Raw genomic sequence first — 27536 nt, 5'->3', positions numbered from 1 at the left:
GGCAGCACAATAGTGTACAGTTAGGAAGGAGTGGCCTTGGAGTCCTCAACATTGGCTTTGGACGTCATGCGCTCTGATGCCATCTTGGGAAAGGAAACCTCCTGCTGAAAACCAATACAAGCCTTCCCTCAACTGCTAGATTCACACTCTTCCATGTTGAAGGATTCAGAGTAACAAGAGGACACCATATACTCTGGGAGGGGAACCTCAATATCTATCACAGTATGAATTGGGGGTACAAATACTGAATGAGCCAGCTGTGTCCTGAAGGATACATAGAACATAGAACGATACAGCGCAGTACAGGCCCTTCGGCCCACGATGTTGCACCGACAAAGGAAGTCAAAAAACAAAAGCCATCTAACCCACACTATGCCATTATCATCCATATGCTTATCCAATAAACTTTTAAATGCCCTCAATGTTGGCGAGTTCACAACTGTTGCAGGTAGGGCATTCCACGGCCTCACCACTCTTTGCGTAAAGAACCTACCTCTGACCTCTGTCCTATATCTATTAGCCCTCAGTTTGTCCTATATCTATTAGCCCTCAGTTTAAGGCTATGTCCCCTCGTGCTAGCCATTTCCATCCACGGGAGAAGGCTCTCACTGTCCACCCTATCTAACCCCCTGATCATTTTGTATGCCTCTATTAAGTCTCCTCTTAACCTTCTTCTCTCTAACGAAAACAACCTCAAGTCCATCAGCCTTTCCTCATAAGATTTTCCCTCCATACCAGGCAACATCCTGGTAAATCTCCTCTGCACCCGCTCCAAAGCTTCCACGTCCTTCCTATAATGCGGTGACCAGAACTGTACGCAATACTCCAAATGCGGCCGTACCAGAGTTTTGTACAGCTGCAACATGACCTCATGACTCCGGAACTCAATCCCTCTACCAATAAAGGCCAACACTCCATAGGCCTTCTTCACAACCCTATCAACCTGGGTGGCAACTTTCAGGGATCTATGTACATGGACACCTAGATCCCTCTGCTCATCCACACTTCCAAGAACTTTACCATTAGCCAAATATTCTGCATTCCTGTTATTCCTTCCAAAGTGAATCACCTCACACTTCTCTACATTAAACTCCATTTGCCACCTCTCAGCCCAGCTCTGCAGCTTATCTATGTCCCTCTGTAACCTGCTACATCCTTCCGCACTGTCGACAACACCACCGACTTTAGTGTCGCCTGCAAATTTACTCACCCACGCTTCTGCGCCCTCCTCTAGGTCATTGATAAAAATGACAAACAGCAACGGCCCCAGAACAGATCCGTGTGGTACGCCACTTGTAACTGAACTCCATTCTGAACATTTCCCATCAACCACCACCCTCTGTCTTTTTTCAGCTAGCCAATTTCTGATCCACATCTCTAAATCACCTACAATCCCCAGCCTCCATATTTTATGCAATAGCCTACCGTGGGGAACCTTATCAAACGCTTTACTGAAATCCACATACACCACATCAACTGCTCTACCCTCGTCTACCTGTTCAGTCACCTTCTCAAAGAACTCGATAAGGTTTGTGAGGCATGACCTACCCTTCACAAAGCCATGCTGACTATCCCTAATCATATTATTCCTATCTAGATGATTATAAATCTTGTCTCTTACAATCCCCTCCGACTTTACCCACAACAGACGTGAGGCTCACCGGTCTATAGTTGCCAGGGTTGTCTCTACTCCCCTTCTTGAACAAAGGGACCACATTTGCTATCCTCCAGTCCTCTGGCACTATTCCTGTAGCCAATGATGACATAAAAATCAAAGCCAAAGGCCCAGCAATCTCTTCCCTGGCTTCCCAGAGAATCCTAGGATAAATCCCATCAGGCCCCGGGGACTTATCTATTTTCAGCCTGTCCAGAATTGCCAACACCTCTTCCCTACATACCTCAATGCCATCTATTCTAATAGCCTGGGTCTCAGCATTCTCCTCCACAACATTATCTTTTTCCTGAGTGAATACGGGCGAAAAATATTCATTTAGTATCTCGCCTATCTCTTCAGACTCCACACACAACTTCCCATCCCTGCCCTTGACTGGCCCTTCTCTTACCCTAGTCATTCTTTTATTCCTGACATACCTATAGAAAGCTTTTGGGTTTTCCTTGATCCTACCTGCCAAATACTTCTCATGTCCCCTCCTTGCTCGTCTTAGCTCTCTCTTTAGATCCTTCCTCGCTACCTTGTAACTATCAAGCGCCCCAACTGAAACTTCACTCCTCATCTTCACATAGGCCTCCTTCTTCCTCTTAACAAGAGATTCCACTTCTTTGGTAAACCACGGTTCCCTCGCTCGACGCCTTCCTCCCTGCCTGACTGGTACGTACTTATCAAGAACACGCAGTAGCTGCTCCTTAAACAAGCTCCACATATCCAGTGTACCCAACACTTGCAGCCTACTTCTCCAACCTATCCCCTCCAAGTCATGTCTAATGGCATCATAATTGCCCTTCCCCCAGCTATAACTCTTGCCCTGCGGGGTATACTGATCCCTTTCCATCACTAACATAAACATCACCGAATTGTGGTCACTGTCCCCAAAGTGCTCACCTACCTCCAAATCGAACACCTGGCCTGGTTCATTACCAAAAACCAAATCCAATGTGGCCTCTCCTCTTGTTGGCCTGTCAACATATTGTGTCAGGAAACCCTCCTGCACACATTGTACAAAAAACGACCCATCTAATGTACTCAATATATCCTCTATTCATGATAATATATCACCATTAATAACTAAGCTTATATCCTCTGCAGTAAAATTTTACATGCCACCTTAATCAAAGACCTTTTGGCAATCCAAATACACTACATGTACTGGCTCTCCTTTACCATTATATCCTCAAGCGCCCACTCATCTGGTTCCACCATAAGATGCCGTCTCTAGGACTCTAATAAATTTGTCAAAAACTATTTTCCTTCCACAAAACTATGATGCTGTCTGCATTATTATTTTCTAAATTTCCTGCGACTACCTCAATAATGGATTCTAGCATTTTCTCCGTAATAATGGATTCAATGTCTGCCACTGCTTCTCTGCCATTTTACCTTTTAACCTATTTTCCAAGTGCACTTTAGCCAACGGTGTCTTCATACCCTTGTAATTTTCTTTAAGACACTAGTTTCACACCCAAAGATCTCACTCTCAACGTGAAATTTTACATTTTACGATTGTTCTTACCCAGAAGATCCTTTACTATGGGGTGATCAATTAATTTGGTCTCATTTCATATTACCTGTAACCTGTTCCCTGGTTGGTTACAGAACACATTGTTCTGAGAAATACACTCCTCCTGGCTAACTTGGCCAATTTGATTCACTCAATCTAAATAACAAAGAATGAAATCTCCCACAATTATTGCAGTGGTCTTCTTACAAGTCCCTATTATTTCTTGACGAGACTACTTATTTTAGTAGACTTATTTTCAGTGATGTATATGTACATTGGTAGCAATTGAAACTTGAAAAAATGGATTTAATTTTATTTTTTAACACATTCTATTACGTGTTTTTTGTTTCTTTCGAGCCTTAAATTGTTCAGTTTTTGCTTTCACTGATTTTACAAGCAAATAAATGTTATCTATGGGTTACTTCATTGTCTCTTCTCCAGTAACCTCCTTTTGAGTGACGTTGCCTGTTTCTGCTGCTCTGGACTACTGTCAGGAGCCTATACACTACTCCCTAGTGGCTTCTTTCTCCACCCAAATGGATTCTACATTTTGATCTTGGTTTGGAGGATAATACTGATTTCATCCTTTATTAACAAAGCTACTCTACCTCCTTTTCCTGGCTTCCTGTCCTTCCAGAATGTCAGACACCCTTGAACATTCAGGTTCCAGTCAAGGTCATTACTGTGATCGTATTAATTTATTTCATTGGCGCCATCAATCTTGTTCTGAAAGTTGTATGCATTCAAATAAACAATTTTCAATTCTGTTTTTTTATCATTATTCCCTTCTCTGTCCTTTTTCACTGGCGCACTCTTGTGTTTGTACGCTCTGTGCGTTCGGTCACTCTCTGATTATTATTAGCTGCATTGTTACCCAGGACTATGGCCCCATTCTTTCTCTTTTAACTGTTTCGCCATTACACTGGTTCCTTGGCTGTTCAGGTGAAGACCGCCCCAACAGTACAGCCCCCTCTTTCCCCAGCACTGGTACCAGTGCCCCATGAATCAAAGCTCCCACACCAATCTTTCAGATACACAACTCACTGATCTTATTTGTATGTCAATTTGCTCGAAGCTCAGATAATCATCCTTTGTGAGTCTATCTTTTAATTTAAGTCTCCAGCTGCTCATACACCCTCAGCAGAACCTCTCTGATTCCTTCCTATGTCATTAGCGCCCGTGTGGACCATTAAAATCGGATCCTTTCCCTCCCACACCAAGTTCCACTCCAGCCCCGAGATGTCCTAAACATAAAATAAAAACAGAAAATGCTGGAAATACTCAGGTCTGGCAGCATCTGTGAGGAGAGAAACGGAATTAATGTTGAGTCAAATAGGATTCTTCAGAACTGGGCAAGATGCCCTTACCTCTGGCACCGAGCATGCAATGCAGCCTTCAGGACTCTCATTCTCAACTGCAGAGAACAGTGTCTCTTTCTCCACCCCCCCCACCCCCCCCCCACCCCCCCGCCCCCACCCAACTATACAGATCCTTACAACTACATTGATTTTTTTCCCACCCTATGATCGCCTGCACCAGTGTGTCATAACCAGTTTGATCATATTCCTGCAGTCTCTGCTTTCACTCACACAAACTGCAAGGACCTCAAACCTGTTGGGACAATTGCAAGGGCTGAGGCTTCTCATTGCTACATTCTGGATTCCCATAGTTGTCTCACCTACAGTCACATCCTCCTATCCCTGATCATGGATCGAGTCTGAAGTTCCTGGACTAAGGGGTGTGACTGACTCCTGGAACAAAGTGACCAGGTGACTTCTCCCCTGCTTGATGCATTGCAATATCTGAAGCTCGGACTCCAGCTCAACAACTCAAAAGCCAAAGCTCCTCAAGCTGCAGACACTTACTGCAGATAGGGTTGCTGTGAATCCACCAGTTCTCACATGTTACAGCTGCAAGACATCACCAGCCATGCTATCTTTATCTGATGTAACTAATTAGGCGTTAAATTTAAAATATCATGCAACAAGCCTCTGTAGTTATACTTTGGAATTTACTTGCGCTTTAAATTTAATATACTTGCATTTTCTGAGAAAGCAATCCTTGCCAACTAAAGCCATACATGTTTTGTAGCAACCTACAACTATGTGTATTTTCTGAAGGCAAAGAGATCTTTTTTTTTTTGGAAATACAATTTTTAAGAGCCAAACTCAGTGGGAGTAAAAACAATTAATTAATAAATTACCTCTGGACTTCAATAGTGCCCATGGTCTCATATGCAAAATCACATTTATTGTCGATTTCAATAGCCTTGCTGATTAGCTCCAAGCCTTTATCCAAATCCTGTTTCCATTGAAGCTGAAGTAAACTAAAGTAAAGTAAATACCAAGTTGATGTAAACAAAAAAATAGTAAAATAGATACAATTCAATAATTCTGCACAAACTGTTTGTAAAACGCAATGTTGATAGTGCCAAAGGAGGCCATATCAAATTTCCTCCATGCAAGAACACGAGATTGGCTCAAAATTGAAATAAAAATCATAGTATGAAAGTACTACATAGGTTTCTCTAATGGTTTGGAAAATCAAGTTAGTCAATAAAATATGCAAACCTGGTAGGTATTGGATTTGAACTATGGGTTAGCTAATCTTGAGTTGATATAGAACAATAAACATTAGTGAGCCTCGGCATTGCTGGTATGGGGCGGGGGAAGAAACACTTTGGATTGCTATTCAGACTCCTGCTGGAAATGTGCTTGCACAAATGTGGTTTTGTGATAAGAATGGGCTTGACAATGCTGCTCGAACAATTGGATTATCTACTTAGAGTTGCAGCCAAGGCCCATGCCCAAGAACTCGCACTTGAGAAAGGTGTTGGAGAGCATCATGCACAACTGTGTCCTCAAAGAAGATAACCCAAGAAGACAAAATTGAAAAGAAAATAAATGCATATGTTGTACACCTAAGCTATAAAGAACAGGAATTTCTCAGGGGAAATCCCAGCATCTGAATAGGCTAATTTCAGCTAGACCACAGCGGAGTGGTATTACAACAGTGGTATTACAACTTTTTTAGTCACTTATGGAATGAGTATGTTGTTGGCAAGGCCATCATTCATCACATATCCCTTATTGACTTTGGGCAGGTGCTGTTGAGCCACCTTCTTGAACTGCTGCAGTCTAGGTGGCTTCGGCATGAAAGCTTCTCTTGCTAGCTAGCAGTGATGGTGTACAGCAGAGAGTATGAGCCAGAGAGTTCCCAGACCTGACTGGTACCTTCAGTGGAAATTTCACATGTGCAGAGTTGACACTTGTCAATAATTAAAGGGCACTGGCTGGCTGGACAGCTTAGCTCAAGCAGGAGAGTGCACCATCAGCTGCCGAGGTAGGAGGAAAAATGCTGGAACAGGCAAGGAAAATGCTAAATTTCACACCAAATTCATCTTAATTATCATGCACGGCAATAGAAAAATAAATGGAAAATCATTCTTAGGCATTTGTAAATACCAATACCTTTGGGTCAAATGATTTGGACTGACAAATTTCCCAAGACAATGCCGATATCAGATTAATGTCAGCATATATGGAGGATTTCCTTCCTGGCTTTATCAATATGTCTATTCTATAGGATGGTTTTGAGCAATGGTTGCAAAGGAGCTAGTGCTAAATTGAAGTATTTTAGGGTAGACTAAACAGTGAAAACAATTATGGAAATTTTCAATTATGCTGGTTTCCAATACAATATTAGAGGGCAGTAGAGCGGAGCTGCTGATTGGCTGTTGCAAGGGAAATTTGCATACCTCCGTTGTGGTCACCCAAACTTGAAGGTGGTTTGTGGAGGAGCTGTTGTCAAGTGACACTTAAACCCGAAACACTTCTTCAGTGTTTCCCTCCCTACCCCCTCCTCTAACCAAAAAACAACAACCGCTGTAAAGATCAAGAGGAAGGCTCGAGGTTAGGTAGAAGTAGAAGGAAGTTGAACCGTGACGCCACAGCCTGCAGGTAAGGGATTGGCTGGTGACTGGTAAGTAGTTTTTCTTTCATTTTCCCTCAGGTTTTATCATGCAGGGTGCAGAGGTTGCTGAGTGAGTGCTTGCTGAGAAGGGGAGTGAATAACAGGTAAGCTCTTTCTTTCTTTTTTTATCTAGAGGGGATGGCAGGGAAGGTAGTGCAATGCTCCTCCTGCAGAATGTTTGAGGTGAGGGACGCTGACAGTGTCCCTGCTGATTTTATCTGAGGGAAGTGCACCCATCTCCAGCTCCTCAGAAACCGTGTTAGGGAACTGGAGCTGGAGCAACTTCGGATCATTCGGGAGGCAGAGGTGGTCATAGATAGAAGCTTCAGGGATGTAGTTACTCCAAAGAATAAAGATAGATGGGTGACGGTGAGAGGGGCTGGGAGGAAGCAGTCAGTACAGGGATCCCCTGTGGTCGTTCCCCTTAGTAACAAGTATACCACTTTGGATACTGTTGGAGGGGGGGGGGCTTACTAGGGGTAAGCCATGGGGTGCAGGTCTCTGGCACAGAGTCTGTCCCTGTTGCTCAGGAGGGAAGGGGAGAGAGGAGTAGAGTATTAGTCATTGGAGACTCCATAGTTAGGGGGATAGATAGGAGATTTTGTGGGAACGAGAGAGACTCGCGGTTGGTGTGTTGCCTCCCAGGTGCCAGGATGCGTGATGTCTCAGATCATGTTTTCGGGATCCTTAAGGGAGAGGGGGAGCAGCCCCAAGTCGTGGTCCACATAGGTACCAATGACATAGGTAGGAAAAGGGATAGGGATGTAAGGCAGGAATTCAGGGATCTAGTGTGGAAACTTAGATCTAGGACAAACAGAGTTATTATCTCTGGGTTGTTACCCGTGCCACGTGATAGCGAGACGAGGAATAGGGAAAGAGAGGAGTTGAACGCGTGGCTACAGGGATGGTGCAGGAGGGAGGGTTTCAGATTTCTGGATAATCGGGGCTCATTCTGGGGTCGGTGGAACTTCTACAAACGGGATGGTCTACACCTGGACCAGAGGGGTACCAATATCCTGGGGGGGGGGGAAATTTACTAATGCTCTTCGGGAGGGTTTAAACTAGTTCAGCAGGGGCTTGGGAACCTGAATTGTAGCTCCAGTATACAGGAGGTTGAGAGTAGTGAGGTCATGAGTAAGGTTTTAAAGTTGCAGGAGTGTACCGGCAGGCAGGAAGGTGGTTTAAAGTGTGTCTTCTTCAATGCCAGGAGCATCCGGAATAAGGTGGGGGAACTTGCGGCATGGGTTGGTACCTGGGACTTCGATGTTGTGGCCATTTCGGAGACATGGATAGAGCAGGGACAGGAATGGTTGTTGCAGGTGCCGGGATTTAGATATTTCATTAAGCTCAGGGAAGGTGGTAAAAGAGGGGGAGGGGTGGCATTGTTCGTCAAGGACAGTATCACGGTGGCAGAAAGGGCGTTTGATGAGGACTTGTCGATTGAGGTAGTATGGGCTGAGGTTAGAAACAGGAAAGGAGAGGTCACCCTGTTAGTGGTTTTCTATAGGCCTCCGAAAAGTTCCAGAGATGTAGAGGAAAGGATTGCAAAGATGATTCTGGATAGGAGTGAAAGCAACAGGGTAGTTGTTATGGGGGACTTTAACTTTCCAAATATTGACTGGAAACGCTATAGTTCGAGTACTTTAGATGGGTCCGTTTTTGTCCAATGCGTGCAGGAGGGTTTCCTGACAGTATGTAGATAGGCCAACGAGAGGAGAGGCCATATTGAATTTGGTACTGGGTAATGAACCAGGACAGGTGTTAGATTTGGAGGTAGGTGAGCACTTTGGTGATAGTGACCACAATTTGATCACGTTTACTTTAGTGATGGAAAGGGATAGGTATATACCGCAGGGCAAGAGTTATATCTGGGGGGAAAGACAATTTTGATGCGATGAGGCAAGACTTAGGATGCATCAGATGGAGAGGAAAACTGCAGGGGATGGGCACAATGGAAATGTGGAGCTTGTTCAAGGAACAGCTACTGCGTGTCCTTGATAAGTATGTACCTGTCAGGCAGGGAGGAAGTGGTCGAGCAAGGGAACCGTGGTTAACGAAGGCAGTTGAAACACTTGTCAAGAGGAAGAAAGAGGCTTATGTAAAGATGAGACATGAAGGTTCAGTAAGGGCGCTCGAGAGTTACAAGTTAGCTAGGAAGGACCTAAAGAGAGAGCTAAGAAGAGCCAGGAGGGGACATGAGAAGTCTTTGGCAGGGAGGATCAAGGACAACCCTAAAGCTTTCTATAGATATGTCAGGAATAAAACAATGACTAGGGTAAGAGTAGGGCCAGTCAAGGACAGTAGTGGGAAGTTGTGCGTGGAGTCCGAGGAGATAGGAGAGGTGCTAAGTGAATATTTTTCGTCAGTATTCACACAGGAAAAAGACAATGTTGTCGAGGAGAATACTGAGATTCAGGCTACTAGACTAGAAGGGCTTGAGGTTCATAAGGAGGAGGTGTTAACAATTCTGGAAAGGGTGAAAATAGATAAGTCCCCTGGACTGGATGGGATTTATCCTAGGATTCTCTGGGAAGCTAGGGAGGAGATTGCTGATCTTTAAGTCATCTTTGTCAACAGCAATAGTGCCAGAAGACTGGAGGATAGCAAATGTTGTCCCCTTGTTCAAGAAGGGGAGTAGAGCCAACCCCGGTAACTATAGACCAGTGAGCCTGACTTCTGTTGTGGACAAAATCTTGGAAAGGTTTATAAGAGATAGGGTGTATAATCATCTGGAAAGGAATAATTTGATTAGACATAGTCAACACGGTTTCGTGAAGGGTAGGTCGTGCCTCACAAACCTTATTGAGTTCTTTGAGAAGGTGACCAAACAGGTGGATGAGGGTAAAGCAGTTGATGCGGTGTATATGGATTTCAGTAAAGCGTTTGATAAGGTTCCCCACGGTAGGCTACTGCAGAAAATACGGAAGCATGGGATTCAGGGAGATTTAGCAGTTTGGATCAGAAATTGGCTAGCTGGAAGAAGACAAAGGGTGGTGGTTGATGGGAAGTGTTCAGACTGGAGTCCAGTTACTAGTGGTGTACCACAAGGATCTGTTTTGGGGCCACTGCCGTTTGTCATTTTTATAAATGACCTGGAGGAGGGCGTAGAAGGATGGGTGAGTAAATTTGCAGATGACACTAAAGTCGGTGGAATTGTGGACATTGCAGAGGAGGTTACAAGTTACAGAGGGACATAGATAAGCTGCAGTGCTGGGCTGAGAGGTGGCAAATGGAGCTTAATGCAGAAAAGTGTGAGGTGATTCATTTTGGAAGGAATAACAGGAAGACAGAGTACTGGGCTAATGGTAAGATTCTTGGCAGTGTGGATGAGCAGAGAGATCTCGGTGTCCATGTACATAGATCCCTGAAAGTTGCCACTCAGGTTGAGAGGGTTGTTAAGAAGGCGTACGGTGTGTTAGCTTTTATTGGTAGAGGGATTGAGCCATGAGGTCATATTGCAGCTGTTCAAAACTCTGGTGCGGCCGCATTTGGAGTATTGCGTGCAATTCTGGTCGCCGCCTTATAGGAAGGATGTGGAAGCATTGGAAAGGGTGCAGAGGAGATTTACCAGAATGTTGTCTGGTATGGAGGGAAGATCTTATGAGGAAAGGCTGAGGGACTTGAGGCTGTTTTCGTTAGAGAGAAGAAGGTTAAGAGGTGACTTAATTGAGGCATACAAGATGATCAGAGGATTGGATAGGGTGGACAGTGAGAGTCTTTTTCCTCGGATGGTGATGTCTAGCACGAGGGGCATAGCTTTAAATTGAGGGGTGATAGATATAAGACAGATGTCAGAGGTAGGTTCTTTACTCAGAGTAGTAAGGGTGTGGAATGCCCTGCCTGCAACAGTAGTGGACTCGCCAACACGAAGGGTATTCAAATGGTCATTGGATAGACATATGGACGATAAGGGAATAGTGTAGATGGGCTTTCGAGTGGTTTCACAGGTCGGCGCAACATTGAGGGCCGAAGGGCCTGTACTGCGCTGTAATGTTCTATGTTCTAATACTGTAAACAATTTTAATGTCATGTGTGTGCGCATTGTCTGAAGGCAGATCCAGGGCGCATTGCTGCCAATATTTCATTTTGAGCAGTTTTCTTGGCAGCTTTTGTGAGTGGTGGTTTGTCATTTTGGTCCATTCTCAGGGGCAGATCCTAAGGCTACCTCAGCTGAAACTGGAATCAAATTCACACAGTTGGAAGTTATTCTGAACCACTCGCTAGGTGTCTCGTCATTGGTGCTAACCAGCCCCCATTGACATAAACTGCAGGGAAGGCACAGCTCCTATGTGCCGTGGTACACCTCAAAATGAGTGTGTGTACAGAAATTCAAACTCATGACAAATGGGCAATTTTTAAAAGTATCTGATTACTAAAGACACATGGTCAGGTTTTCATGTAGTCATTGGTTGATTATCCTGGATAAATGCATAAATAAACTCTCCATTCACTTCTATTTAGTGCAGAGGATTAATTGGAGTGTGAGCACAACGTATTTGGCTCTGATAGGAGGTGGTACAGTTAAAATTACTGGGTTTATTACAAATCTTAAAAATTACAAATTACTTACCCTTTGTGAACATATGTTGTTGCATTATCTGGTTCCAGTTCAATGCATTTATCGTACATTTCATCTGCTTTGCTAAAATGTTGCTGGTCAGTTAAAGCCTAGAACAAAATTATTTTTGTCAATTGTTGCTCTGTTATCTAACATCCATCTAAGACAAGATCACAACGGTGGGGTTCAGAATGCTAGTCAACCTGAATAAGTAACTGCATTAACATAACATCTCCCACATCTTGAGGGCATTGCAATAAACTTCACAGCCACAAATTCTTTGAGGTTGAATTGCTTCCAATGTTGAAAAACACTGCAACCAATTGGCGCACAAGGTTGCAATCAGCCACAAGCTTGGTGGTCAGTTAATTTGTTTTGATGGCATTGGTTGTGCGATAAGATATTGGCCTGGACACCAGAAGATCCAGCCGCTCTTCAATGAACAAGTGACCTTTCACTTCTTTCTGAAATGTGGGGCAGGGTACGATTTCATAATTAGATTGGAATGAGTTGATAACTTAGCCAAGACCAAGACACTGGCCTCTAAACAATTGGATGCTGAAATGAGACAACAACCCTTGTTTGGATATTGCTAGGCTGAACCACATGGGTTGAGTGCCTTTTCTAAGCATGCCGTAGAATGTTCGAATAAACAAAAAATCTTAGTATCATCACAACAGTTTGACGGATGTGCATTTTAAATAAATTTGCTGATATTTGCAACTGGATATAGAAGTCGTCAAATGTTCAATTTTCTTTACCCCTCTGAACACAAATACGGAAATATGATGAATGTTGAAGGTTTACCTGTGCATATAATGCATAACCCTCTGCACAGTTAGGAAAAGTTTTAATAACATCTTCAAAGCCTTTCACAGCCACTTGAATCTGCAAAGGATTGCTTCCAGTGTAGGCCTGACGATACTGGAAGAAAACATATGACAGAACATATTTCAGTTGGTATAAAGTGACATGGGATTTTGTTTTGTTGGAAATGTGAATTTACACACTTATTCTTTTGATCAACTACAAGATATCAAATATTACATAATGAGCTGATGATTGTTCAACATTAAATCTTACAGTACCCACCACATAGCATAATGAGCTATTAAGGCCCTGACTTTATAGATTTCTAGGATGGTTAGTGCAGGGATTATGCCGAGTAAAACAATATCCAACTTGGCAGATTCAAATTAGCTCAGAAGGTGCGGTGAATGCCATTATCAAGATCTATAGCTATTATTGATATTGTGTTTATGATCAGCTCTGCATCACTTAGACCCGATAACCTTGGTTTGAGACTTATGGAAATAATCCAGAGCTCAACTCTAAAACTCAGTTTTGTGTGTATAGCCGGTAGGAACGTAAGAGAATCTGGATGATGGGGCAAAGGTACGGTTGGTGTGATCACTTGAAGATAGAGGGAGGTGACAAGCCACAGATTTAGGAGAAGGGAACCCTCGGAAGGCGACGGGCCCAGGCGGGATCCCTGGTCGTGCACTGAGCCTGCGCGGACCAGCTGGCAGAGGTATTCGCGGACATCTTTAACCTGTCCCTACTCCACTCCGAGGTCCCCACCTGCTTCAAGAAGACCACCATCATACCGGTACCAAAGAAGAACCAGGCAACGTGCCTCAATGACTACCGACCAGTGGCCCTGACTTCAGTCGTAATGAAGTGCTTCGAGAGGTTGATCATGAAGTGCATTACCTCCATACTCCCAGAACGCCTTGATCCACTGCAATTCGCATACCGCTGCAACCGGTCCACATCAGACACCATTTCCCTGGCCCTACACTCATCCCTAGAGCATCTCGAAAACAAGGACTCCTACATTAGACTCCTATTTATTGACTACAGCTCCGCCTTCAACACCACAATCCCAGCCAAGCTCATATCAAAGCTCCAAAACCTAGGACTTGGCTCCCCACTCTGCAACTGGATCCTCGATTTTCTGACCAACAGACCACAATCAGTAAGAATGAACAACAACACCTCCTCCACAATAGTCCTCAACACCGGCGCCCCGCAAGGCTGCGTACTTAGCCCCCTACTCTACTCCTTATACACACACGACTGCGTGGCAAAACTTGGTTCCAACTCTATCTACAAGTTTGCTGACGATACGACCATAGTAGGCCGGATCTCGAATAACGATGAGTCCGAATACAGGAGGGACATAGAGAACCTAGTGGAGTGGTGTAGCGACAACAATCTCTCCCTCAATGCCAGCAAAACCAAAGAGCTAGTAATTGACTTCAGGAAGCAAAGTACTGTACACACCACTGTCAGCATCAACGGAGCCGAGGTGGAGATGGTTAGCAGTTTCAAATTCCTAGGGGTGCACATCTCCAAAGATCTGTCCTGGTCCACCCACGTCGACGCTACCACCAAGAAAGCACAACAGCACCTATACTTCCTCAGGAAACTAAGGAAATTTGGCATGTCCACATTGACTCTTACCAACTTTTACAGATGCACCATAGAAAGCATTCTATCAGGCTGCATCACAGCCTGGTATGGTAACTGCTCGGCCCAGGACCGCAAGAAACTTCAGAGAGTCGTGAACACCGCCCAGTCCATCACACAAACCTGCCTCCCATCCATCGACTCCATCTACACCTCCCGCTGCCTGGGGAAAGCGGGCAGTATAATCAAAGATCCCTCCCACTCGGCTTACTCACTCTTCCAACTTCTTCCATTGGGCAGGAGATACAGAAGTCTGAGAACACGCACGAACAGACTCAAAAACAGCTTCTTCCCCACTGTTACCAGACTCCTAAATGACCCTCTTATGGACTGACCTCATTAACACTACACCCTGTATGCTTCATCCGATGCCAGTGCTTATGTAGTTACATTGTATATGTTGTGTTGCCCTATTATGTATTTTCTTTTATTCCCCTTTCTTCTCATGTATTTAATGATCTGTTGAGTTGCTCACAGAAAAATACTTTTCACTGTACCTCGGTACACGTGACAATAAACAAATCCAATCCAATCCAACTAGGTGACTGAAGGTTGGTCATTTATGGTGCAGTAGAACATGAGAAGCAGGTTGTTAGTGGGAAGGATGCAAGGAGCCAAGGCCAGAAAAGATTGAAGTTCGAGGAGCAAGACCATGAAAATGGTCAATTCGATGAATCACAATAAGCTAGTGGTTCTTGGCAACGATCTGCACGATAGGGACACACCATCAGTGCAGGTAAGGACAGCATCCTTAATGACTTACGGTTTATGAATGATTGAAGTGGGAAGCTGCCAAAAAAATAACTGGATAAGTCCAGTCACTTGAAGACACGTTGCTCAGTGGTGAGTAATATATCAGGGTTCCACATCAAATGGTGGTCAGAGAAGGAGATGGAACAGAGGCATGTAGTTTGTTTGAGAGGGGAAAGAAGACAGGCTCACAGACATTACGTGGACAAAATTTGGATCGTCTAACTCTTGAAGTTAGCTGAAGATGGTGGCATCGTTAGGAAGGTTCATGGAATTCAGTGAGGAACCTGTGTGTCTACCAGCATTCGCATAAAATCTGTCACTGTTCTTCCAGATAACATCAGCTATTAGGGAGCATGTACATCGTCAATAACAAACTTTAATCAACCTTAAAGGAGTAACTTACAATGCCGCTGTTGGAGTGAGTTCCAAGGGCAGAGGCACCTGCATATATATATATATATATATTAAATACACATTATTTTCTATTACACTAAAAATGTATAAATCTTAGTTAAAATAGAGTATCCTAACTAAAATGGAGTGTAACAGTTTGCAGAGGCACCATGGGGCTTGCTTAGCCATATTTTTGCAGAGGGTCAGTTGATACAGAGAGGATAGCTTATTCAGCAGAACTCCCCATATCAGCTGTCCCAGGCAGTTGAATAATGGAACCAGCTAACAAAATCGGGACAAGGAAGTCTCAAGCTTCTGAGTTATTGGGAAGGCCCAAGGTCAGTTGATAAGGGGTCTGGTAAACATCATTATAGGGCCTCTGCCTATCCAGGAGATGATCACGCAGTCCCATCATGTCTCATAACTAACTTCATTGGAACTATATGTAATTTATACGATTGGCTCGTGTCCAGCCGAGGTGGGCTGAGTAACTGTTTTGAAGCTATATGAGTATTGATGATTTCTGTTGCTCAATGGAGAAGCGCATGGTGTGCCCTGCGATTACTCCCAGCTGGCATAATCAATCAACTGTCTGACGTTTGGAACAGACCCAAAAACAGAGAGATTCTTCCGGATTCATTCCCGCTTACACTGCTACCAGCAATATGCTGGTCAGAAGAGCAAATTTTTAAGACTTTTTGTTAAAGATTCTTTCTTGGAAAAATATTCAGCAGCTATGCTGTGCAATAAGTCACCTGTAACTAATTTTTCTGAACAAAATTAGAACTAGATTGCTTACCAATGCAAAGCATTTCTGGGCCTGAGCCAGAGCAGAGTCTGGTCGTAATCTAATGCATTCATCAAAATCGTCAACCGCCTCCTCAACGTTATCAAGTAAAATCTTCAGCTGTAAGCAAAAATGTAGCGTAACTGCATAATTGTATAATCTGCATCAACTTCAAAATTAAGACAGACATCAGTGTCTGTCCGTTCTCCCACTCCTTCCAAGCTTTCGAGGTTAAATATAGAACAGAAAATGGAGGGAATGAAGAGGAAAAAAGGGTTCTGGACTAATCTGTTCCTTTCCAAACAGCTTCTCCCATTATTTCTTGAATGGGAGTGTCTAATGGAAGTCAGGAATATCAGCTATGTGATCTGAAAGTTTATTCCAGTTTACCATCCTCAACCAGGGATGGACAATAAACGTAGCTATGTCAAAATCGCTGGCATATCCTGGTTACAGATAAAAATAAGACAATATTGTAGTAAAATGCAAGTAGTTCACTTCTTCAATTAATCAAAGTTTGCTGGCTGCTTTAGGGCCAAAGAAGTGAAGGGGTTATGGGGATAGGGCAGGGGGGTGGGTGTAGGTAGGGTGCTCATTTGGAGGGTCAGTGCAGACTTGATGGGTCACAGGCCACCTCCTGTACTGTAGGGATTCTATGGATTTCTATGCACAATTTTTTGAGCTAGGTCCAGGGATTTGTAGCTCTTCCTACCTGACCTCGATGATGGTAAACATCAGCATTTTGAGGATCAATATCAGCAGCCATGTTGAAATCTTGCGTAGAAAGTTGAGACTGCTGCTGCTGCATGTACATGCTTCCACGCTTGATCAGTGCATTGGCACGGAGCTGGAGAACAATCACAAACAGTACCACATCATAAGTTCTTCTCATTATGCACATATATTGTATGAGACTAGTCATATATTCTTACACTCAAGTCATCCAAATTTTGATAGCCATTAAGATAACGCTGCTACTCCATGTCGCAGAAAGTGAACAATAATTCTGGCTTCATACATGGAAAATGTTCACTTAAAGAATTACTGAGACTTAAGAGCTACTTTCTCTTTGCTGGATTAGGAAACTTTGTCAGTCACCACACTGCATTGAATCGACTAACTGCAGCTGCTTTTGTGTGCGACTTACCTTGACAGGGTTAGCTTTATTTTTAAACTATTATATCAGAAAAATGAATCCCAAGCACGCTCATCCTAATAAAAACTGCAGAATATCTTTATGACAGACAAAAGTTTGCATCTTTTGCCTGTAGCATGCCTCAGTGACTTTCATGCTGTATTTAAGTAACTGAACAAGAGAACCACCTCGTATTGGGTAGAATGACCAGACATAACGCTACTTATCTGCTGAGAGCATTAAGTAACATAAACTGGGCATGAAGTATCCGAGTTGTGTTTATAGTTAATGAGAAAAGTACCTTTTCTGCAGTTTAGTATATGCGCCAGGGACCTGGGTTCGATTCCCGGCTTGGGTCACTGTCTGTGTGGAGTCTGCACGTTCTCCCAGTGTCTGCGTGGGTTTCGTCCGGGTGCTCCGGTTTCCTCCCACAAGTCCCGAAAGATGTTCTTGTTAGGTGAATTGGGCATTCTGAATTCTCGCTCTGTGTACCCGAACAGGCGCCGAGATGTGGCGACTCGGGGATTTTCACAGGAACCTCATTGTAGTGTTAATGAAAGCCTACTTGTGACACTAATAAAGATTATTATAAGATTATTATACTCGTCAAAGTAATGTTTAGTCAAATTTGATGTTAGAACAGAACATAGAAAAATACAGCACAGAACAGGCCCTTCGGCCCACGATGTTGTGCCGAACCTTTGTCCTAGATTAATCATAGATTATCATTGAATTTACAGTGCAGAAGGAGGCCATTCAGCCCATTGAGTCTGCACCAGCTCTTGGAAAGAGCACCCTACCCATAGTCAACACCTCCATCCAACACTAAGGGCAATTTTGGACACTAAGGGCAATTTATCATGGCCAATCCACCTAACCTGCACATCTTTGGACTGTGGGAGGAAACCCACGCAGACACGGGGAGGATGTGCAGACTCCACACAGACAGTGACCCAAGCCGGAATCGAACCTGGGACCCTGGAGCTGTGAAGCAATTGTGCTATCCACAATGCTACCGTACTGCCCTTAAGAACAAATTAATCTACACTATATCATTTTACCGTAATCCATGTACCTATCCAATAGCCGCTTGAAGGTCCCTAATATTTCCGACTCAACTACTTCCACAGGCAGTGCATTCCATGCCCCCACTACTCTCTGGGTAAAGAACCTACCTCTGACATCCCCCCTATATCTTCCACCATTCACATTAAATTTATGTCCCCTTGTAATGGTTTGTTCCACCCGGGGAAAAAGTCTCTGACTGTCTACTCTATCTATTCCCCTGACCATCTTATAAACCTCTATCAAGTCGCCCCTCATCCTTCTCCGTTCTAATGAGAAAAGGCCTAGCACCCTCAACCTTTCCCCGTAAGACCTACTCTCCATTCCAGGCAGCATCCTGGTAAATCTCCTTTGCACCTTTTCCAAAGCTTCCACATCCTTCCTAAAATGAGGCGACCAGAACTGTACACAGTACTCCAAATGTAGCCGTACCAAAGTTTTGTACAGCTGCTTCATCACCTCACGGCTCTTAAATTCAATCCCTCTGTTAATGTTTAGCACAGGGCTAAATCGCTGGCTTTGAAAGCAGACCAAGGCAGGCCAGCAGCACGGTTCAATTCCCGTAACAGCCTCCCCGAACAGACGCCGGAATGTGGCGACTAGGGGCTTTTCACAGTAACTTCATTTGAAGCTTACTTGTGACGATAAGCGATTTTCATTTCATTTCATTTTCATGAACGCTAGCACACCATAGGCCTTCTTCACAGCTCTATCCACTTGAGTAGCAACTTTCAAAGATGTATGAACATAGACCCCAAGATCTCTCTGCTCCTCCACATTGCCAAGAACTCTACCGTTAACCCTGTATTCCGCATTCATATTTGTCCTTCCAAAATGAACCACCTCACACTTTTCAGGGTTAAACTCCATCTGCCACTTCTCAGCCCAGCTCTGCATCCTATCTATGTCTCTTTGCAGCCGACAACAGCCCTCCTCACTGTCCACAACTCCACCAATCTTCGTATCATCTGCAAATTTACTGACTCACCCTTCAACTCCCTCATCCAAGTCATTAATGAAAATCACAAACAGCAGAGGACCCAGAACTGATCCCTGCGGTACGCCACTGGTAACTGGGATCCAGGCTGAATATTTGCCATCTACCACCACTCTGACTGTTAGTTTGTTTCAATAAATTTTTTAAAAAAACGTATCTCTAGTACAGAAGGCGGCCATTCAGCCCATCGAATCTGCACCGACCCTCTGAAAGAGCACCCTCACCAGGCTCCCACCCTATCCCTGCCACCCTGCAATCCCACCTAATTTTCACAACCCGTACGGCCCTACGTCAGGGAGTGGCACCCAGGGGCATGCGGCCCCACGTCAGGGATGTGGCACCCATGGGCATACGGCCCCACGCCAAGGACATGGCACCTCCTGGCGCACGGCCCCACGTCAGGGATGTGGCAACCACGGGCACACGGCCCCATGTCAGGGACGTGGAACCCAGGGGCGTATGGTCTCGGGTCAGGAACGTTTAAACAAGAGGGGTACTTCTGGACCGTGGAACCCAGGGGATATGGTCACATCAGAACCGTGGAAGTCAGGAATGGGGCCTGTAATCTGGGAGAACGGTGGTGGTTACAGGAATTCTCCCAATAACTGGGTCTGCGATGATTCTACTCATGACAATAAACTCAAGGGATGTGAAAAATCCTGTCTCCTGTGCCATTAACAGGACATTAAGAGAAGAACCTGAGATTGGACAGGATTATGCAGATAGAAGGTAACTTTGAAGAGATAGCTAATCAAGCAAATATTTGGAATACACAAACAGCCCTGCTCCTTCTCGCTCCATTCTTTCTGATTAGCTTCAAGCACGATTTGCGGATCAAAACCAACCAGATGCACACTTATTTTGAACAGAGACCTTTTAAAAACAGAAATTCTGAACAACACCATTGTCTCCAGAGGAACAACCAAATTAAGGAGCTGCAACTTTAATCGTAATATAAGCACCACCAAAGGAGCACCTGACCAGCAGAGTCACTGTTTGTAAATGTGTGTGCGCACACATGTATGCGGGGCTTGAATGTGTACACATGCTTTTGGATGTTGGAGCGGTTTATTATTTTAGCCAGATATTGAATAAAGCCAATTTCTTTCTTCATTAAAATCAAGGAAAACGTATGATCCATTCTTTTATGATCACAGCGCAGAAACATTCTTTTAAATTAACAAAAGCTGTTACGATTAAACACGGGAGTGGGAAAACTGGGGTTATTCACCCCCTCCTCACCTGGTTGGAACAAAATAAAAATCAATAGATACTAATTATGTTTCTCTCATTCTTCAAATGCGGTTTTGCGTTATCTATTTTAACTCATCGTGTCAATTTGGTTTAGCGGCAGCATTCTCACTCGAGTCAGAAGTTGTATGTGGCAAGAAAATCGTGATAACATGAGAAATCAAGGAAATCCAGTAAAATGGAATGTGTTCTGCTGGGTATATGTTTTGAAAAATTATTAAAAAATGGAAGCTGTGTAATGGTAGGGACAGTTTGGTTGGGTCAATGGAACCTAGCAACACTAAAAACAGATGTTTAGCTATGGCAAGTTGGTAACAAGGGGGTTAGATCATCAAGAGTTAGAGTGAGTTGTCAGAGTTCAAAGGCGGAGACACAGTGTAAGATCATAAGACAAAGGAGCAGAATGAGGCCATTCGGCCCATCGAGTCTGCTCCACCATTCAATCATGGCCGATATGTTTCTCATCCTCATTCTTCTGCCTTCTCCCCGTAACCCCTGATCCCCTAGGTGTGAACTTTGCATTTGCACTCAAAGGTGGACTCACAAAATGAATGTAATTATGTTCGACTTCTGGGGAGGTTAGTTCAGATAAGGAAATATCAAGAGAAAACGGGGTATCAGAAGCAATTTCAACCTACCTAAACTGGCTTTGTTTGTGACCTCAGCCTACAGTTGGAATAGCTGTATGAACTCCCAGCGAGCTGTCTGTGAAGAAAGCCTGCTTGAACAACCGGCTGTTTTGTCCTACATTAGAAGCTACCCAACAGATATAACTACCTGGTGTGGTAACTATTATTGAGTTTTGCTAGTTTTTAGGGTGTTGCTTGGGGAGAATTCGCACCGAAATTCAGGAAATAAAGATGTTTGGGACTGGGTAAAGTTAGGGATACTGTGTATAGCCACCGAGTTAGTTAAGTGTACTTCTCGTCGACTGCATTGTTATTTATTTTATTGCTAAGCAAATATTTATTGTATTTATCATAAAAATGTCTGGGACATCATTCTCTATTTCTCAGATCTTACCTCATTATAGTGGAGGGCAATTGTTTCCAAGATTCCCTTCTAAGATTTGGAATTCCCTGGCGTTTATAATCAGTCGTGCTCTTAACACATGTTCAAGACCTACTCTAAACACTTAACCTAGTTAGCAGTGTTATGGGCGAGGCATTTTCAGAACCCCAAAATGTATCATGGAGTTCAACCAGTCTCTCCCTTTAATGGATTTGTTGCTTTACCTAGCACACGGCTTTTTCCCCAAGGTGTGGGATTACAATTATGGACACGTGGGTTTTTAAACACAAAACTGTTTATTCCATGAACTCAACTTAACATCTTAAATAAACATTGGATCTTTTAACACCCCTTACTTCAAAGATAACTCAGAAAATATTGCAACAGTAAATAATTACTTAAAATGTTCCTTCAAACTTCCAAGAGACTTAACACCTTTAAACAAAATCATATCAGGTTAAAGGTTTCACTATTATGAGTTTAAATCACCCAAATGATCCAGAGATGGTCTTTTATGGCAGATATCCAGTTCACTGCAAAACACAGACACACATCCAGCTCTTTTCAAAACTGAAACTAAAAACCTGCAAAACTAAACTGCAAAATGGCTGACCTGACCTCAGCCCCACCCACTCTCTGACATCACTGTCTTCTTAAAGGTACATTGCTTAAGCATCCATGTCTTAAAAGTACTCTCATGACAACAGGGAATGCGACAGTATTGTTTTTCAAATCAGGCCTTAAATGGAGGCCCCATGTACATAAAACAGTTTTGGCACTTTTATGAAGAGTACTTCTCCCACTGTCCTAACCAACATTTATCTATCACTCAACGAACATCCTCAAAACAAATTAATTGGCCACTTATTTCATTGCTGTAAGAAATTGGTTGCTTTTTAAAATTTCATTTGCGCGATGTGGGTGTCGCTGGTTAGGCCAGCATTTATTGCCCATCCCTAGTTGCCAAGGTGGTGAGGAGTTGCCTTTGTGAACTACTGCTGTCCCAGAGGTGTAGGTACACCCATGGTGCTGTTAAGGAGGGAGTTCCAGGATGTTGCCCCAGTGACAGTGAAGGAACGGTGATATATTTCCAAGTCAGGGTGATGAGTGACTTGGGAGGGGAACCTCCAGGTGGTGGCTTTTCCAGGTAACTGCTGCTCGTCCTTCTAGATGGTTGTGGTCGTGAATTTGTACGATATCACCGAAGGAACTTTGGCGAATCACTGCAGTGCATCTTGTAGATGATACACATGGCCACCACTGTTCGGTGGTGAAGGGTTTAAATGTTTGTGTGGGTAGCAATCAAGTGGGATGCTTTGTCCTGGATGAGGTCAAGCTTTTTGAGTGTTGTTGGAGCTGCACTCATCCAGGCAAGTGGAGAGTATTCCATTACACTCTTGACTTGTGGCTTGTAGATTGACAGGCTTTTGTGGGTGGGGTTAGGGGGGCGGGGGCAGGAGGCGAGATACTCGCTGTAACATTCCTAACCTTTCAACAGCTATGGTAGCCACAGTATTAATAGTCCAGTTTTGTTTTTGATCAATGGTAATCCCCAGGGTGTTGATTGTGGGGGATTCACTGATGGTAATGCCATTGAATGTCATGGGGCAATGGTTAGATCCTCTCTCGTAGGAGATGGTCATTGCCTTGCACTTGTGTGGCGTGAATGTAACTTGCGACTTGTCAGTCCAAGCCTGGATATTGCCCAAGTCTTGCTGCATTTGGACGTGGATAGCTTCATTATCTCAGCAGTCGCGAATGGTGAACAGTCATCTGCAATCATCCCCACATTTGACCTTATGATGGAAGGGAAGTCATTGATGAAGCAACTGAAGATGGTTCGACCTAGGACACTACCCTGAGGAACTCCTGCAGTCATGTCTTGGAGCCGAGATGATTGACCTTCAACCACCACAACCATCTTCCTTTGTGCCCGCTATGACGCCAACCAGCAGAAAGCTTTCCACATGATTCCCATTGACTCTAGTTTTGCTTGGGCTCCTTGATGCCATACTTGGCCAAATGCTGCCTTGATATCAAGGGCAGTCACTCTCATCTCACTTCTGGCATTAGTTCTTTTGTCCATGTTTGAACCAAGGCTGTAATGAGGTCAGGAGCTGAGTGACCTCAGCGGAACCCAAACTGAGCATCCATGAGCTGTGTAGGTGCCACTTGATAGCACTGTTACAAAGAACAAAGAAATGTACAGCACAGGAACAGGCCCTTCGGCCCTCCAAGCCCGTGCCGACCATGCTGCCCGACTAAACTACAATCTTCTACACTTCCTGGGTCCTTATCCCTCTATTCCCATCCTATTCATGTATTTGTCAAGATGCCCCTTAAATGTCATTATCGTCCCTGCTTCCACCACCTCCTCCGGTAGCGAGTTCCAGGCACCCACTACCCTCTGTGTAAAAAACTTGCCTCGTACATCTACTCTAAACCTTGCCCCTCTCACCTTAAACCTATGCCCCCTAGTAATTGACCCCTGTACAGGGATGGTGCAGGCGGGAGGGATTCAGATTTCTGGATAACTGGGGCGCTTTCTGGGGAAGGTGGGACCTCTACAGACAGGATGGTCTACATCTGAACCTGCGGGGCACAAATATCCTGGGGGGGAGATTTGTTAGTGCTCTTTGGGGGGGTTTAAACTAATGCAGCAGGGGCATGGGAACCTGGATTGTAGTTTTAGGGTAAGGGAGAATGAGAGTATAGAGGTCAGGAGCTCAGATTTGACGTCGGAGGAGGGGGCCAGTGTTCAGGTAGGTGGTTTGAAGTGTGTCTACTTCAATGCCAGGAGTATACGAAATAAGGTAGGGGAACTGGCAGCATGGGTTGGTACCTGGGACTTCGATGTTGTGGCCATTTCGGAGACGTGGATAGAGCAGGGACAGGAATGGATGTTGCAGGTTCCGGGGTTTAGGTGTTTTAGTAAGCTCAGGGAAGGAGGCAAAAGAGGGGGAGGTGTGGCGCTGCTAGTCAAGAGCAGTATTACGGTGGCGGAGAGGATGCTAGATGGGGACTCATCTTCCGAGGTAGTATGGGCTGAGGTTAGAAACAGGAAAGGAGAGGTCACCCTGTTGGGAGTTTTCTATAGGCCTCCAAATAGTTCTAGGGATGTAGAGGAAAGGATGGCGAAGATGATCCTGGATATGAGCGAAAGTAACAGGGTAGTTATTATGGGAGATTTTAACTTTCCAAATATTGACTGGAAAAGATATAGTTCGAGTACATTAGATGGGTCGTTTTTTGTTCAGTGTGTGCAGGAGGGTTTCCTGACACAGTTTGTTGACAGGCCAACAAGAGGTGAGGCCACATTGGATTTGGTTTTGGGTAATGAACCAGGCCAGGTGTTGGATTTGGAGGTAGGTGAGCACTTTGGGGACAGTGACCACAATTCGGTGACGTTTACGTTAAGGATGGAAAGGGATAAGTATACACCGCAGGGCAAGAGTTATAGCTGGGGGAAGGGAAATTATGATGCCATTAGACGTGACTTGGGGGGGATAAGGTGGAGAAGTAGGCTGCAAGTTTTGGACACACTGGATAAGTGGAGCTTGTTCAAGGATCAGCTATTGCGTGTTCTTGATAAGTATGTACCGGTCAGGCAGGGAGGAAGGTGCCGAGCGAGGGAACCGTGGTTTACCAAAGAAGTGGAATCTCTTGTTAAGAGGAAGAAGGAGGCCTATGTGAAGATGAGGTGTGAAGTTTCAGTTGGGGCGATGGATAGTTACAAGGTAGCGAGGAAGGATCTAAAGAGAGAGCTAAGACGAGCAAGGAGGGGACATGAGAAGTATTTTGCAGGAAGGATCAAGGAAAACCCAAAAGCTTTCTATAGGTATGTCAGGAATAAGCGAATGACTAGGGACAGAGTAGGACCAGTCAAGGACAGGGATGGGAAGTTGTGTGTAGAGTCTGAAGAGATAGGCGAGATACTAAATGAATATTTTTCGTCAGTATTCACTCAGGAAAAAGATAATGTTGTGGAGGAGAATGCTGAGCTCCAGGTAAATAGATTAGATGGCATTGAGGTAAGTAGGGAAGAGGTGTTGGCAATTCTGGACAGGCTGAAAATAGATAAGTCCCCGGGGCCTGATGGGATTTATCCTAGGATTCTCTGGGAGGCCAGGGAAGAGATTGCTGGACCATTGGCTTTGATTTTTATGTCATCATTGGATACAGGAATAGTGCCAGAGGACTGGAGGATAGCAAATGTGGTCCCTTTGTTCAAAAAGGGGAGCAGAGACAACCCCGGCAACTATAGACCGGTGAGCCTCACGTCTGTAGTGGGTAAAGTCTTGGAGGGCATTATAAGAGACAAGATTTATAATCATCTAGATAGGAATAATATGATCAGGGATAGTCAGCATGGCTTTGTGAAGGGTAGGTCATGCCTCACAAACCTTATCGAGTTCTTTGAGAAGGTGACTGAACAGGTAGACGAGGGTAGAGCAGTTGATGTGGTGTATATGGATTTCAGCAAAGCGTTTGATAAGGTTCCCCACGGTAGGCTATTGCAGAAAATACGGAGGCTGGGGATTGAGGGTGATTTAGAGATGTGGATCAGAAATTGGCTAGCTGAAAGAAGACAGAGGGTGGTGGTTGATGGGAAATGTTCAGAATGGAGTTCTGTCACAAGTGGAGTACCACAAGGATCTGTTCTGGGGCCGTTGCTGTTTGTCATTTTTATCAATGACCTAGAGGAAGGCGCAGAAGGGTGGGTGAGTAAATTTGCAGACGATACTAAAGTCGGTGGTGTTGTCGATAGTGAGGAAGGAAGTAGCAGGTTACAGAGGGATATAGATAAGCTGCAGTGCTGGGCTGAGAGGTGGCAAATGGAGTTTAATGTAGAGAAGTGTGAGGTGATTCACTTTGGAAGGAAAAACAGGAATGTGGAATATGTGGCTAATGGAAAAGTTCTTGAAAGTGTGGATGAGCAGAGGGATCTAGGTGTCCATGTACATAGATCCCTGAAAGTTGCCACCCAGGTTGATAGGGTGGTGAAGAAGGCCTATGGAGTGTTGGCCTTTATTGGTAGAGGGATTGAGTTCCGGAGTCAGGAGGTCATGTTGCAGCTGTACAGAACTCTGGTACGGCCCTATTTGGAGTATTGCGTACAGTTCTGGTCACCGCATTATAGGAAGGACGTGGAGGCTTTGGAACGGGTGCAGAGGAGATTTACCAGGATGTTGCCTGGTATGGAGGGAAAATCTTATGAGGAAAGGCTGATGGACTTGAGGTTGTTTTCGTTAGAGAGAAGAAGGTTAAGAGGAGACTTAATAGAGGCATACAAAATGATCAGAGGGTTAGATAGGGTGGACAGTGAGAGCCTTCTCCCGCGGATGGAAATGGCTAGCACGAGGGGACATAGCCTTAAACTGAGGGGTAATAGATATAGGACAGAGGTCAGGGGTAGGTTCTTTACGCAAAGAGTAGTGAGGCCGTGGAATGCCCTACCTGCTACAGTAGTGAACTCGCCAACATTAAGGGCATTTAAAAGTTTATTGGATAAACATATGGATGATAATGGTATAGTGTAGGTTAGATGGCTTTTGTTTCGGTGCAACATCGTGGGCCGAAGGGCCTGTACTGCGCTGTATTGTTCTATGTACCCTGGGGAAAAGTCTCTGACTATCCACTCTGTCTATGCCCCTCATAATTTTGTAGACCTCTATCAGGTCGCCCCTCAACCTCCGTCGTTCCAGTGAAAACAAACCGAGTTTATTCAACCGCTCCTCATAGCTAATGCCCTCCATACCAGGCAACATTCTGGTAAATCTCTTCTGCACCCTCTCTAAAGCCTCCACATCCTTCTGGTAGTGTGGTGACCAGAATTGAACACTATACTCCAAGTGTGGCCTAACTAAGGTTCTAAAGAGCTGCAACATGACTTGCCAATTCTTATACTCAATGCCCCGGCCAATGAAGGCAAGCATGCCGTGTGCTTTCTTGACTACCTTCTCCAC

General features: G+C 44.4%; 1 protein-coding gene across 1 annotated transcript in view; it reads right to left on the bottom strand.

The window, feature by feature from the left end:
• tomm70a (translocase of outer mitochondrial membrane 70 homolog A (S. cerevisiae)) overlaps window positions 1–27536 on the bottom strand; it is a 62867-nt gene that overhangs the window by 7818 nt on the left and 27513 nt on the right. Inside the window, exons 7-11 of the mRNA XM_072513487.1 lie at window positions 16824–16958; window positions 16124–16231; window positions 12514–12630; window positions 11719–11816; window positions 5380–5502 (exon numbers count right to left, since the gene is read on the bottom strand). Coding sequence (XP_072369588.1) covers window positions 5380–5502; window positions 11719–11816; window positions 12514–12630; window positions 16124–16231; window positions 16824–16958 — 581 coding nt within the window. The remainder of the gene's footprint in view (window positions 1–5379; window positions 5503–11718; window positions 11817–12513; window positions 12631–16123; window positions 16232–16823; window positions 16959–27536) is intronic.

The sequence above is a fragment of the Scyliorhinus torazame genome, chromosome 8, assembly GCF_047496885.1.
Source record: "Scyliorhinus torazame isolate Kashiwa2021f chromosome 8, sScyTor2.1, whole genome shotgun sequence".
Lineage (NCBI taxonomy): Eukaryota > Metazoa > Chordata > Chondrichthyes > Carcharhiniformes > Scyliorhinidae > Scyliorhinus > Scyliorhinus torazame.
This window is presented reverse-complemented; position numbering and strand designations above follow the sequence as displayed.